The 16,072-nt window shown below is 34.4% G+C and overlaps 1 protein-coding gene across 1 annotated transcript; it reads left to right on the top strand.

The window, feature by feature from the left end:
* The first annotated feature begins 6,323 nt into the window (after window positions 1-6,323).
* Window positions 6,324-12,886, top strand: LOC147538629 (uncharacterized). The gene is made up of 6 exons (XM_086641496.1): window positions 6,324-6,811; window positions 8,905-9,104; window positions 9,694-9,834; window positions 9,922-10,002; window positions 12,430-12,554; window positions 12,637-12,886. The coding sequence occupies exons 1-6, from the start codon at window positions 6,589-6,591 to the stop codon at window positions 12,683-12,685; spliced, it is 819 nt and encodes a 272-aa protein (XP_086497622.1). The 5' UTR covers window positions 6,324-6,588; the 3' UTR covers window positions 12,686-12,886.
* Window positions 12,887-16,072: the final 3,186 nt, after the last annotated feature.

Below are 16,072 nucleotides of genomic sequence, written 5' to 3'. Positions count from 1 at the left end.
AACTACACAAGAGAGTCGACTGGATGGTAATTGTTACACAAGAAAACATGATCCTAACACCTCGACAAGATTTGGTAATTTATAACTCCTTATGCGTGTTTGATTCATTTAGAAAGTATAGTATATATTGTGATCTTTATCTTACTGTATGCAGTCACATATGGATCTATTAATGGGTGTACAACGCTCCCAAATGTACAACCCTTCAAGAACATATAGTGGAAAATATTTCTCTTATAGTACATAAACAAATGAAAAGTAAAGATATATACAAATTTTTTGTTCAACTTGAATTGTGGCTTATGAATGAGTGGTTTTATTGAATTATTGTTGTAATAAATTGTGCTTCTTTGTTTGTTTTGGTTGACAGGAAGACAAATCGGTCGACACAAGTCACAGAAGAACTTCTTGAAAGTTTTATATGTTTTATTTACCAAATTGCTTTTCATGAGTATTGTTTTTGAATTATTAATAATTTTTTTTTTACTTTCTTTTTCATCCGATTAGAGACACTTCAAATAGATAAGTATTAGTAAATAAGAATTGAGAAGTTTCATCTGATTATAAACACTTCATAACTTGATTATAAACACTTCATAACTTTATTATAAACACTTCATAACCTGATTATAAGCTCCTCAGGTTCCCAATTCAGACGAGTCAGATGTTAAACAGTTCACAACAGAATTCACAACAAACATAATATACCCAACAAACAAACAAACACTTCAAAACAATCCAGACGAGTCAGACGAGTCAGATGTTAAACTTAGTTCACAACAGAATTCACAACAAACACTTCATAACCTGATTATAACCTGATTAGGTTTGCAGTCGGTGCTCGAGTATACCCAACAAACAAACAATCCAGCACAAACATAATATAAACAACTTGAGATAAAGATCTTATTAAATCATAATCAGAACTTTCAAAACAATCCTGAAGTTTTTCGAAAACCAACCCAACCTTTATTTTTGTCCTTGGATCAAAGATACAAAACACAAGAGGTGGTTGTTTCAATATTTGACAAATTTTAATTCCACGACAATACCAAAAAAGATATTCTTATACTTGTTTTCTTTGATTAATATATCAATCTCGAAGAAATACTCAAGTACATGATTGCAAGAAATATAATCAACACTAGAAATACAGTTGGTAAGATCGTAAAAGATTTCTGGAACTGCACAAAAAACCTGCATACAACCAATTGTCTTTTGGAAGAAATAATGGACTTTTTCTATCTGATAAGAATGCAACGAAAGTAGTTTGGTGTCGCATAATACTACCCAACTTCAGATAAGTCGAGTTTTATCAATATTTTAGATCAAATTGTAATATTTTCTTTCTCAAACCATTTGTAACATATAAAGTATCAAATTGTTGCTTTTGAAGTGGTTAATCATATTAGAAGATTGAAGAACATCCAAACCTCCTTGCACAACTAAATTACGAATAGATAATAACATCTAATATGAAATAATTCACCATTAACAGACAAATTAAAAGGCAAATATTTTGACTTTAATGAGGAAACTAAGTTTCAACTAACATTGTGCAAAGACAAAGTGAAATTTTGTCTTGAATATCCCAATCATTTCCAAACTTATCAAGTAATAATTGTGTCATTTTTCCACTGAAATGTGTCTTATCCATTGAAGAATATGCGACTACTTTCTTATGAAACACCGAAGAGGCATCAATAATGATACCATGTAATAAAATTTTGGTTACACTTCCAAAGATAAAATAAAATTAATGGAATACAACCAGGAGAATGAAACAATATTTTTTTTACAACTGCTTTTTCTTCTTTGTTAAACCAAAACCTGTTTTTAACGGTCACATGAGAAAATTTGGTATATGAAAGATGAGAGCTCTTTCTAATTGCATACTCAAGAATTTCATCCTCGAAAATTAGAAAGGATATTCATTCTTAACAAGCATGCTAACCAGGTTTTGTCTATCATGAGACTGACTGTATACAAAAGATGTTAAACTGTCAAACTCTGTTTGTGATAGAGTCGTTTGTTTTAATTCAACCTTGTGCTTCCTAGCATAGATTTTATTGTGGCTCTTAAATGCCGCAGTGTCATTTGCGGATTTAGGATCTCCTAGTTCACCACATAACTTACAAGTTACCATTTCTTTAGTTTGTTCAATAGCTTTTTTGATCTGAAACATCTATAAAGGTCCACATAACCCAACATTTTAGAAGTTCTTTTTCTCTTATGTGGTTTAATATAATATTTATCTGAAGATGCTGAATCTTCTGGTGAACTAGGACCAACGACAACAGAAGGTGGGCTAATAGCAACAATAGGAGATGTTGTTGGCTTTGTTCCAAGAACTAGTTCAGAATTAAGAAACCAAGACAACTTGTTATGCTTGGGCCATCAAGCCTACAATAAGTAACAAATTAACTGATACAAAATCAGTTTGTTTCATTACCAAATAGTGTTGCGCTACAAAAAAAACACATTTATGTTCATCATCATTTGGTTAATTAGACCATCATAATTTGCTAACTCCTCGTATGGTTATTGGGGAGATGAATACCACAATGTGTTACTTAGATAAGCCTTCATAAGGGTACTCATTAGGCATACCATCCGAGAAGGTCAGATCACTAAACTAATATTAGATAACAATTCATAACAGTATAACTCTATTCGCCTAAAGTTGGATCACACTAACATTAACAACAATTCACAAAAGCTGAAAATGCAGTTTGTTCAACAATAGTTGGATCACACTAACATCAGATAACAATTCACAGCACTAGTATTTGCTCCACAATAGTTGGATCACACTAAAATTAGGTACCAACTCACAACAGTTGAAGAGTCTGTTCAACAACAATTGAATCATATTAACATCACATAGAAATTCACAACAGTGAAATAACATATCAATTAAAACATATGAACAATATAACTATTAAAACAATGAGGTGGAGCAGACTAAAACAAATTTACCAGCAAAGCATCATTTAGAGTGGTACAAATAACGCAAGACACATATTGATAACAGACACTTAATATCATTACTCCTTAAATTAAACATATATACAATTAATATCTCAGAATAAACCCTCAAATTTAATCTATTACTTGAACAACAGTCGAAATCGAATTGACCAAAAGCTTGCAACATAAATTCAAATTAGTATGTGATCCATAAAAAACTTTAAATAATTCAAAACAAAACTATCAAAATACCCATGTTCATATAACAAACTAAATAAAGAATGAAAATTACATTTGAACAACAAGTATAGAACATCTAAGATGAAAATTTTCTCAAACTTAGCAAATGAAAGTCTGAAGTAAAGAAAAATAGTCAAGACCCATAATCATTTTATATATAGAAAAATAAAGAAGGAAGAATACATTAAAACAACAAGTGTAACACATTAAACAGTGATTATAAACCAAAAGTCATAATCATTTTATACACAGACAATATTTTAGTCTAATAGATATCAATTAATAAAATAGTTCTTAGAGAAAACATAACGTAAAATAAACTTGCATGAAGATTTAACATGTAACATTACAAAAACCATGATGAACATAACATAAAAATAAAATAAACTAGCATGAGGAGCGAAATGGGAACAAAAAACATAAAATAAACTAGCATAAAGAACATAACATGCTAGGTAATATTGAAAAAAACCATGGAAGTATCTATGAGACAACCATTAAAAGTCGAATCAAACGAGATATCTGTCGATGGAAATTCGATGTTATTAGCTAGTATTAAAGAAAAACACAGAGAAATAGAAAGTTAACACAAGACAAGAGGTTCAAACCAAACTTTCAATGTATTTGTGAAACAACCTTTAAAAGTCAAAGCGAACAAGATACTCGCATGAAGCAACCCTCAAGAAGTGATCGAATCGAATCAGTAAGTATGAACTAGTGGTGGGAATCGGTTTAGACCGGTCGATATCGAGCTCTAACTTCAGCGGATCGGTCGACTCAAACATAAAATATTGGTGACCACCTATTTATCGAGCGCTCGAATGGTCACTTTTAAGAATTGTTTGTCCATTGACCCTCCAAGACCGTTTATTTATCGGGCCAGTCGGACACCCGACAGTCTCCGTTCGGGCTTGCCAATAAAAATTTACAGAAACTTATAACTTCATTTCATACCGCACAAACAAAGTTACAATTTACAAGTTACAAATGAAAAAAAGATTAACAAAAAAAACACAAATAATCATAAAATTAATAAATTTGTCCATCATTTGGCAAAGTATAATTAAGACATGTGTTGATCGAACAACAAATCCTCGTGAAGCAACCCTCGAACAAAAAATATGAATCGAACTAGTAAGGAATGAAACCAGTAACTAAGTATGAATCAAACCAGTAAGGACTAAAAATTTAGAGTAAAACATAACACAAAGTTATAAAGACCTTCGTAGTACGATGCTCGATAAAAAAACTTTGAACGGATGGAGAGATTCAGAGAGAGAACGATATAATTGGAAAGGAAAAAGAACTAAGAGAGAGATGAAGAGTGTCAAAACTTGTAGGCGACAACCATTTAGGTTAGAAATTTAGGGTTACTTACTTTTTTTTTTTTGTTGAAATAGTTAAATATATTAAAACTAGAACAATAGAGTCTTATTACAATACAAATTAGAAACTATAAAAGGAACATTATTCCATGCTTGAGTCTTATTTCTCTTCCTCGCCCACTTAGCCAACTTATCTGCTACTTGATTGAACTTCCTGTTCGTGTAAGAGAACTTGACTTTTTCCAGTCGTCGTTTGATATCCTGAATTTTTTTTATATGAATTTTGGATTGCCATTGTATTTCATTCCTTTGATTCTGTAAATATTGTATGATATTGATGTTGTCACTTTCTATGATGATCTGTTTATAGTTGTGGGATTCAGCCCAAAGCATTCCATTTAATATTGCGATCGCTTCGCTTTCTTCAGCATTTCTGCTCCTAGTGGTGGTTGCATATGCTTCAAGAAATTTGGATTCGTTGTTATGAATGACCAAACTAGTTCCTGCAACATTCTGAATATCAAGGAAGGACGCGTCTACATTAATTTTCAATGAAGACCTATCAGGAGGGTTCCATTTTCCTGGTTCTGTTTTGGTAGTGGTTATATTGACTTCTATGTATTTAGGGAAGGTAGAGATATTTATAAAGAAAAGAAAAGAAAAAAGAATTTTGGTTACTTGGGGGATATTTATAAAGAGTTGGGTTTTGGGGTCTTTTTGGTCTTCTATATCTAACGACCATCATAATTAAGTCTATAAAATCCGACGGTCTATAACCTCTGAAAATGATGAAGATGGGTTATTCGGTCACTAGTACCGGTCGGGTATTTGGACGAGCCATATTGGTCGGTCGGTTAGCGGGCTGTCCGTCGATACAGAATTTTGATTGTGACCGTCCGTCAATTATTTCGGCCCGACCGGGCACTGACGGTTATGACCGTCAAGTGCCCACGAGCACTTTTTGTCTCTGTCGAACGGGTCGGGTAGCCGGCTTCCGAGCCTTTTTCCCACCACTAGTATGAACCCCACCAATAAGTATCGAGAAAATGAATAGAAAAACATAAAGTTAAACAACCTTTCGACGTATGATCAGATTCAGATGGAGATGGAGGTTCGATGGAAAACTTCGAAATAAACTGTAAGAGAGATTCAAACTAAGGAGGGTAAAGAGATCTGTAGAAAGGACAATCATACCCTTGTATATAGATTGAGAGGGAACGACATGTCGACCCCAAAAGAAGAGGCGCAGAGAGAATTATAGAGAAATTGAGATAAAGGATAGTCGTTGAGGAATTAGAGTTAAAACTTAGAATCAAATAGAAGATCAGTGTTTTTGGATTAGGGGATATGTATATAGAGTTAGGTTGGGGTGTATTAGGTCTGCTCGCTTATTCAACGGTCACCCTCTATCGAAAGTCTAACCGTTTACAATCTATGAAAACGCAAACAAATGCTTCTTCCGGCGTCACATATACCAGTCTTATCGATCGGGTATGTGATCGGGTCTTCTTGGACAATAGGGTATCAACCGGTTAATAGACATAAAACTTTGCCCGAGTCTAACCCGTCTTTTCCATTGGGCCAATCGGGTATTGATCGATAGGCCCATCGGGTGCTCACGGATTGTCTCGAAAAAATGGGTCGGGTTTGCGGTCTTCAGGATCTTTTTGCCCCAACTAGTTTTGAACCACTATAGATACGTTTGACCAAAATTAGTTTTTTTTTTTTGATGAAGATTGACCAAAATTAGTTGGTCATTAAAGAAGACCTATGGGCTACTCGGGCCTCACTTTCCATGAGATATGTTTCTTAGGCCCAAGGGTGAAATGAGATTTGGGAAAGTTAAGAAAAGACTTACTAATGTGGAAACCAAATCACATGGGATCATCAACTTGACTTCTAAATCTATGTCTTACCTATAAGCAATATTAACGTGCGCCATCTTCCCCCGTTTCTAACCTTATTAATTCCCATCATCATCTTCATCATTTCTATTTTCTAGAGAGAGACAAACAGACTTTGATTTAGAATTCTAGAGAGAGAGAGAGGAGTGATGAGGGCACCAAAAAAACCAGTTCAAGCTGTAGCAACATGGGTGAGAAGGCAACCACCAAAGGTGAAGGCTTTCCTAGCCGTCGTCTCCGGCATTGCAGCTCTTGTTTTCCTCAGATTCATCGTCAACGATCATGATAATCTCTTTGTTGCAGCTGAAGCTGTTCATGCTCTCGGTGTATCTGTTCTTATTTATAAACTCATGAAAGAAAAGACTTGTGCTGGTAATTTCTTAGGGTTTCTATTCATTCATCCTTTTCATTGTTTTTGTTTGTTAGGTTTTCCTTTTCTAATATCATCACGACTGCTAATTTGGTTTTTAGGGATCCTTTAACTAGTATGGAATAATGGTGAAAAAATTGATTTATTTTTTTCTCTTCTGATCCTGTTAATTGAACTTCTTATCTTTGATTTTTGATCTTCCATTGATGCTTTGAGATGCAAATCTGAAAAATTCTCCTTTTTGTATGGAAGGGGCTTTTGGTTTGGATTTCTGCGTGAGAATTTGTTTGTGTGATTTGGGCAAACTAATGGCTTCTCTTGTTCAATATAGTAATTAGAACAGAGGTCACAAGGTTATATGTAAATCTTTAGACTTATATTTGTTTAGAGTGCTTATACTTTCCCCATCAGCAATAGTTGCAATACTACAATATTTAAGACCTCGTACCGCTTATTAGCTATAGGACAGCCAATTTAGTAAAAGTGTACGGTAAATTTGAATTTCCAATCCACTAAATAACCACGACTCAAGTTTGGATACTAGAGAAAGAAAGATTCTTTAAATTTTCGACGTCAAAAAGGCTCCTCTTCATTTGGTCTACAGCCCACGGGAGAGCTCAATTCATTTCTTTCGTAGACTTCAGCCACTCTTGGGAAGCCTGTATGGCGAATATATAAATTAGCGAGTCTTGGAGGCGTTTAGTTTCTTTGTCTAGTCTGTTTTAATTTGTTTCTTTGTTTTCTAACTAGTTTTGTACTTTTCAGTTACATCAATAAATTCGATTCATTCTCCGTTTCAAGAAAAAAGAAACATTCTTTATATCTGGGTGGTAGTTCATTAATTAGACATTATTTTGCTCTCTCGTTTCCATGCTGATAAACAATACAAAAATCCGGTAGTTTCTAGGTAATTTTAGTTACTAGAAGCACAAGGAGACAACCACATATTATCCGTCTGTTGATGTTAAACTGATGCTTAGTGGCATGGAATTAATTTTGTTTTCCTCCACCATGTTTCTCCATGGAAATTTTAGCTTCTCACAAGGGAGTACTGGTATCTCCGTAACTTCTCCTACCCAGATGAAGCAGGAAAGTTATTACTACTCTTTGACTTCGTAACTTGGTTGGTCATATGGAGCGCACTGGTCTGGTGCTGTCAAGGTTACTGTAGTATTGGGTTTGGAGGTTAGAACTTGGTCTGTGTTAGTATTGGAGGAACCTTTAATCATCAATGTCACATTCGGGGTTCTAGATATCCGTTTAAACAATATTGTTGGAATTCTATAAATCCACTGGGAGGTTAGTAGTGGAGACCGTAGATTGCCCGAGTCAGCTAGAATGCCCAGAACAGTAGAATGGCAACTCTTCAAAATTAAATCTTTTGTCAGGCCGCTGGAGGGAAATTGTAATGGGCCAAAGAGGAGTTATGCAAGGTTGAGAAGGAAGAGGATGTGGGCGTAGTAACTTATTCAGCCAGATTGTAGGAGCCTTACAGTCATCTTCTGGACTTGTTTCTCAAAGTTTCTAATCGGGAAAAGAGAATCTCAGGAACTTAGCTTTCAGTTATAATAAGCTTCTGTCAGAAATCTTGTCAAATTATTTCGTAACAGTATCCTTCAAGGCCTCCTCAAAGTCATGGATTACCTAAATGTCTATATGCAGAAATGCCTATATATGGTTTTAATATCCTAAAAACACCTTCATGCACCGGAACATCATGATCTACTGAGTGATTGAGAATGGATAATTTATTACGCTTTACGCGTATAAATGTGTAATTACTAAGTTGTGGTTTAGTTCCGTGTAAGGTAACACCACCCCTTTTTATGTAGAATCATAAGTGCATCCTGAATTTATTAAAATTTTGATGTCTCGTAGATTGTTATCTTGCTGGGGACCCGATGCTTAAAAAGATTCATTCTTCCTACTAATGCATAAGTATTCACAATATATATTTTGGTTTTATGTTTTCATTCCTTCTGCTTTTTTCTCTACATGATTTGTCAGATACTATATTTATCCTGTAATTGCTTACTTACTTCGGTGTTTACCATGATGTCTTTTGGTTAATGTTTGTTATTTGAACTCTTTGTAGGACTTTCACTCAAATCCCAGTACCTCACAGCGATATTTTTAGCTGTTAGACTATATTGCAGCTTTGTTATGGAATTCGATATACACACACTTCTAGATTCAGCAACATTAGTTACGACCCTGTGGGTTATTTATATGATTCGGTTTAAACTGAAGTCTAGTTACATGGAGGATAAAGATAATTTTGCTATTTATTACGTGGTAAGCTTCTCTAATCTTCTCTGTGAATTATTTTTTCCTACTGTTGGCAATCTTATATATACATATATATACACATATATTTGTCTTGTGCTCGTAAGCTCTTGCCTATATACTGAAAAGAGTAAAGTTGAAATAATTGAATTGACTGCATGTTTGCCAACGATGGTATAACAAGCTTGTTGTCACCTGAATATGTAAGTTAATTAATGTAATTAAGGAGGATGGCTATGAGATTGCTTCTTTATTTCCAATAACCCAAATTTTCGTCCTCAGCTCCTCGCTTATTCAGGGCCTGGAGTTAATAGCTAGGCAAAAGCCTCCAAGTCCAATAGCCAAGTGGGGACCCGAATGTTCTTAAACTTCAAAAACTCATTGTGTATGGATCATAGATTTTGTCAGACATTTCCTTGATCTTATATGCTACTTCGTTTAGCTACAAGGGCCTAACTTAATTAGGCGGCACTCAAATTACTGAATTATCTAACATAAAAATTGTGTTACTTGTTTTTGTTTGTTTTTTTTCTTGTTCCATCTATCCATTCGGGGCGTGATTTTGTATCAACGATTCTAATTTTCATTTTGGATGTAGCTGGTACCATGTGTTCTATTAGCTCTTGCCGTTCATCCAACGACGTCACATCATATTTTGAACAGGATTTGTTGGGCCCTTTGTGTATATCTTGAAGCTGTTTCAGTACTACCTCAGTTGCGTGTGATGCAGAATACGAAGGTATGTTTTGTGAGAAACGCAAAGAACTCTAGTAGTCTTGTTTATGAACATGCAACTTTGTTAACATGGTTTTATTAATAATTTCAGATTGTTGAACCATTTACGGCTCATTATGTATTTGCACTGGGCGTTGCGAGATTCTTGAGCTGTGCCCATTGGGTCCTCCAGGTTAGTCATGCCACAACTTGTCTATACTTTTTTGGGATGTCGGATCTAAGTATCAAGTTTTGTTCAGTTAACTTTGTCATTGCGCTTGGGTCAAAGGTATTTTGGTGTAATAAAATGCTTTGTACTGAAAAAAGTTTTAAAGCCTCAAAGCCGTTTAATTCCAATCATGGAAGTAAACAACACATACTCAAGAATGAAAAATTAATTGTTTTTGTCAAAATGGCCGAATTTTTTTCGGTTTTTCAATATAAGGTACACGAAACTACGCCTATAGAAATTTTGAGGATTTCCACGAAATCGCTAGAAATAATGCTGTCTAAGTTTCGAAAAAACTTGAAATTGGTGAAAATCTGACAATTTTTTCAGAAAGTACAAGTAATTGAGATAAAATAGTGTGAAAAGACAAGATTCTTGCATTATTATGTTATGATTTATTGCGTTATAACCATCTATAAAATATGAATTACATATATATCAAAAATCAGAACCTACCTTCATCGTTTTTTTTGGTTCAAGGCTTCCAATTTCTACTTGACTTTTTGTAAGATTTCTTTATTTATTCTTTATATCCAATCTCTCTTATTATTAGAGAATATTCATAAAACTTTTGGGGTTTTCACATTTGGTTTGAAAGAAAATTTAGAGAGAGGAAGACGAGGGAAGAGTCAATTTATTTGGATTTGAAATTTGGGAATTATGGTTTTAAATGTCTTACCATATACCCCTATTTTGCTACTGAATAGGTACATCAATTTGGATGCGTTGTTTTGTTTCAAATGTCTTACCATATACCCCTATTTTAACTGGCTGAAGTTGATTTTGTGTAACTCACTCCCTAATATTACTACCTGGTTGCATATTAGCCCCCAAACAAACAGATTATCTCTAATATTTACACCTAAGTAGCGTTGTTATTTTTTGGGTGTTAGTATCAATAAATAATTCAATTTAGCTCTCCAACCTAACAGTTCGATTGCAGATTAGCCCACAAACTAACAGTGTGATTGTACCTTAGCCTTATTTTTTGCATTTTATCTTAATCAACTATTGTTCGAGTCAAGATTAGGTCTTTTTTATGCTTAATCATGGTTAAAAAGTCTTGTTATGCACAATTGCATCATATTTTATCATTTTCGTAGATTTGTAAAATTTCCAAACTGACTGAAATATTTTCACGAAATGTTTCCACATTTTCACCGGCCAAAATTTCCACTGAAACTAATATTTCATTCCTTGCACATAGCTAGGTACTTCAGGTCAATAAATATAAGATACAATGAAGAAATACTTTTCACCTTCAGGCTCAACAGGCCTACTTTAATTCTTGACTAAAATAGAGAAATTAACTTGATTTGTTGACTACAACTAAGTAGTTGGGAATCTGTAGATCCAGCTGAGTAACTCGTGGATTGTATTGGGACTAGGGTAGGCATAGTTAGTCCAACACGGAGTGCCCCGAGTGGGCCGAATTAGTGTTTATGCATTAAACTTTGGACTGTTGTAGTTTAATTTGAACTAGGTTTCCACTGCATCGTATGGACGCGACAAATCCCATTTGGCTAACGCCATTGTGGCATATCACATTTAATTCTGACTTGAGAAAAAACTATAACTTGAAGATGAAGAGTAAAAGAAAGAAAAAAAATATATATAAACTACAAACAATATATTAGATAGAGAAGAAACCAAAATTCCAAGTTTCAAATTTGAGAAAATTCGAAGGGGAGAGAAATAATGGCCAAAAATTGTGGGTAGTATGACAAATAGGGGGAGTAGTTCCTTTATGGATACAGTAACCGATTGTTGACACTAATAACCTTCTGTTTTGAGTCGATTTACATGAAGATGATTTTATATCACCCATTGGATGTTTATCAAACTCCCAACAAAAAAAATAGACGGTTAGACTTGTCCCTTGGATAACCGACTGAAATGTTTTATTATAAATTTATAATAGATATGCAGTTGATGGCCTATTTTGAAAAATTGCCATATATATATATATATATATATACATATATACATCGAGAGAGAGAGAGGGAGAGGTTTTCTTTCCCAAATGGGGCCCCAATTTTGTTAGACGCTTTGGACCTCTGAGAAGCTTGCACAGATCCTAATATATGTAAATATACGATTTAGTGAAAACTCAATCTCGGATCCCTGAGTGATCCCATCCACAGTTGCTTGGGATCAATGTATCAAAGCAATTAAATCCATTGTTAGTGTTATATGAGAACCACACCAGATGAAATACTTTTAATTATAACAATTTCATGCTTTTACCTTGAATCTCAATTATGTATGAACTCGGAACCTAATTATTTTAAAGAAGTTGGAATAAAATTATAATCAGTTCTTGTTGATTTTACTCACTGTATCTATGGATCCTCAACTAACACCAACTCTTTTTTTTCTTCTGTTTCTCAGGTTTTAGATACTAGAGGACGCTTACTAACAGCTTTGGGTTATGGTTTATGGCCTTCCATGGTTCTACTGTCTGAAATTGTCCAAACTTTCATCCTCGCCGATTTCTGTTATTATTATGTGAAGAGGTTCGTGAATTCATTCTTGTTACCAACGTATAATATACTACTTCCACTACCACTCTAAAATACCTATGTTCTTTGTCTGCAGCGTGGTTGGTGGCCAACTTGTTTTACGTCTACCATCGGGAGTGGTTTGAATTTGAGCTCATCTCTTATCCTGTTTACCTTCTAACTTTTCACATGAATAACTTAAAATTAGGGTAATGTGGGGGATTTTGCGTTTCTTATGGTACTTTTGATGGCAGTCTGAAATGCTGCTCAGTAATTGTAAAGTTAGGAACACATGATGCTGTTGGCTGAAGTGTATAAGTTAATTAATGAATTATTTGTTGTTCCCATGCTTCTGTTCGGGGTTTGACTCTCTAATTTAATCATTAAAATCGAGATTACTATATTTACAATTTTCACTCTATCTATATCTTCACAGAGTTTCTGGTTGTACTCGAAACCAGAACAGTACATCCTCTAATTATTAGAGAGAATGACAATCTTGCTGTATAACAGTAACATTCAGACAAGATCAAGAGACGTAAAGTGGGGTAAGTCGAGGCGGTAATAAACTACTATATATGTTACTTTTTGACTTCTATGGGCAAACTTCCATGAGCAGTATAACTTTTTGACTTCTAACTTGACTTTCTTGACTCATGGCATGATTTCTAATGAATTTCCGACTTTTGATTGGTTTCGAGGTAACTCCTAGCTTCAGTCTGTCTTCTAAGCACAAAAGGATGCTCCGGAATCCAACTTTTCGATTCAACGTAACTCTTTTTTGTAAGCAATATGAATTCTTTGACTTCTTCTGACTTGACCTTCTTGACTCTTGATTTGTTTTCTTATTAACTCCTGACTTGCTTTCGAGAGTTGTCCCGACTTTGGGTTGTCTTCTAGGCACAATAGGATGCTCTGAGCTCCAACTTTTTGATTCAATAGAAGTATTCTGATTCTAGATTTTTGATATACTGGAAGCTCTTGATTTCGTATTCTACACATGCTAGAATACTTTTAATTTTTCTCTTGATTTTATCTTCTTAATCAAGACTTATATTCTAAACATATATGAAATGTTTAATGTATTTAGAAGAGGAAAGATCGAGTGGAATTCTTTTGATATTCCCACTGAAGTGCTATTCTAGACATACTAGAATACTCATGACTTTCTTCATGGAGTTGATATTCTTGACACACATGAATATAAGACTCTTAGTGTTGAATGAACTTTAGGGTTCATTTGGGTCTTATTTACAAGTCTTGAATAAGTGGGTGCAATGGGACACATCTATGGGAAATTGGGATGCATTTTGTGACTGTTGAAAATATAAATGTGACATTTGGGATATTATAGGCATCAGCAGCAATTAGGGCTGTTAGATCAGGAGGGATCGCGCGAAAAGAAATGTCGTTCATTAGATGCAAGGGTGATATGGAAAGTTACTCGACGGTGGGAGCATCACAACCGTCGATTTGCGCGCTGCTAGACAATCTAGAAGGTCGCCCGAAGCGCACCCAACTAGATGAACGCCAATTGTTTGATTTATACTATGGGTTAAACGAGATCATGACAATTTCTCGTTTGCATTTTGCCCCCTAAATAAACTGGTCAAGTTTGTTGTTTAGTCCCTAATTTAACGTAATTTTGTCCAAACTTCAAACTGGCATATCTCATTCATCAAGAATCGTATTTGAGCGATTATTGGCTTCGAACTTAAGAGCTCAACGAGATGAACGTGATGACATGCTCGGTTCTTAGTTTGACGAGACGAACCGAGTCAAAATTGGCCCTGGTTCCATCATTATTTTCCTTATTAGTACTTATTGACACACACTCTCTCTCTCCCTATATCTCTCCATCCCCTCTCTCTATCTAGTATAACCCGTAATGGTACTTTGGCAGTCGATAAAATTTTTGAGTTTTTTTGAAATCGTTTAGGACATGGTTTTTTTTTTTTGTTAAGGAACTTAGTTTGTAAATATAGAGAAAAGTTTGTTTATTATGGCAATTAGAGCATCTCTAATGCAGGACTTAAATTCTAAGTGCAACCTAAGATTTTTTTTACAAAATTTTTTTCTCCAAAACAAAATTCAGTTTGGGTCTTAAGATGACGTGACATCATTTAATTCTAAGATGTCTTGAGAAGAAACTCAATATTTGAGATCTCTTAAAGATTTCAATTGCCCACTCAATATTGAAAACAAAATTACCTATCTAGGAAATAAAATCTAAATAATTTTTAAGTTTTTAAAGTGTTGAATTGGAGATGCTTTTTGATTTGGAATCTTCACCGTACTGTTGAGGAAAGAAAATTTTAAGTAAGAGTTGAACCCGTAGGACGATTGAAGTTTATTTTCTTTTTTGCTTTTGCATCCGAGATGATCTTAGGGTAAGGTTAATTCCAATTTGACACCCATGTTGTGACCCATGGAAATTTGACCCTAAAATTTGTCCAACATTTCAATTTGGTCCCTAAGACCATGGTATCCTTTCTATCTTTCCTTATTTCTCTCTTTACTGACTGGTTGTAGGCGACGATCAATATTTCGAGCATTGGTGACGATCAATCGAGCATTGGTAACGACCAATCGAGCATTAGTGAAACCAATCATCACTAATGCTCGATTGGTCGTCACCAATGCTCGATTGGTCGTCACCAATGCTCGATTGATCGTCACCAATGCTCGAAATATTGATCGTCGCCTACAACCAGTCAGTAAAGAGAGAAATAAGGAAAGATAGAAAGGATACCATCATGTCCAGTAGGACCAACAAGAACAGCTGGAATATCACAAACATCAGGAAAAAACGATATAAACTAGGTCAAAGGGAGTCACATCATGAATAGGAGGAAAAAGTAAGGTATGTGATTTAAAAGTACAACATGAAGAGAAACATAAAACTTATGAGTAATGGACTATAAAACCTGTAACGCCTTTTACACTCATCATGGCTGCAAAACACATGCATGACAGAACGAGAATATTAGTTGCTACTCTCTACAAGAGGATGAGGAAGAAAACAAGTATACACAAAGAATCTTAAGTAGAAGTAGTCCAGAGTATTTCTTGTCAGTTTTTCTGATAACTAACAGTAGCGAGAACGTCTTTCTAAAATTCACTAGGAACAGAGACAGACAATAACAAATAACAATGAGTTTCAACAATGTGTCTATGTTTCATTTCAACAATGTTATTTTTCTCAATAGTGTCTATAAATAAATATTGGTGAACTGTTCCATCAACACTAGGAACCCACTTAACTTATGTGGAGTTTATTTCTAATCTAAATCACCAAAAAACCTAATGGAAGAAGAGTATTTTCTTTAACTAAGTCCTAAAGTTGTTTACAAAATTCATAAGTATGTTTCTTAAGATAAACAAAACAAATAATGAATCCAACGACATAAAAATAGTGTTGAGAATTTCAAAGAGATAGATGACGTGTGGAAACTAGAGTTTATCTTGATAAATAGCATCGATGTTCTTCCCGACATACCTACGTTTAAAAAAAGAACAAAGTAATATCGAGT

This window comes from Eschscholzia californica, unplaced genomic scaffold, assembly GCF_041429995.1.
Source record: "Eschscholzia californica isolate CP2 unplaced genomic scaffold, dmEscCali1.0.p SCAF_5, whole genome shotgun sequence".
NCBI classification, from domain to species: Eukaryota; Viridiplantae; Streptophyta; class Magnoliopsida; order Ranunculales; family Papaveraceae; genus Eschscholzia; species Eschscholzia californica.
Note: the sequence above shows the minus strand (reverse complement) of the source record. Positions and strands in the feature narration are given on the sequence as shown.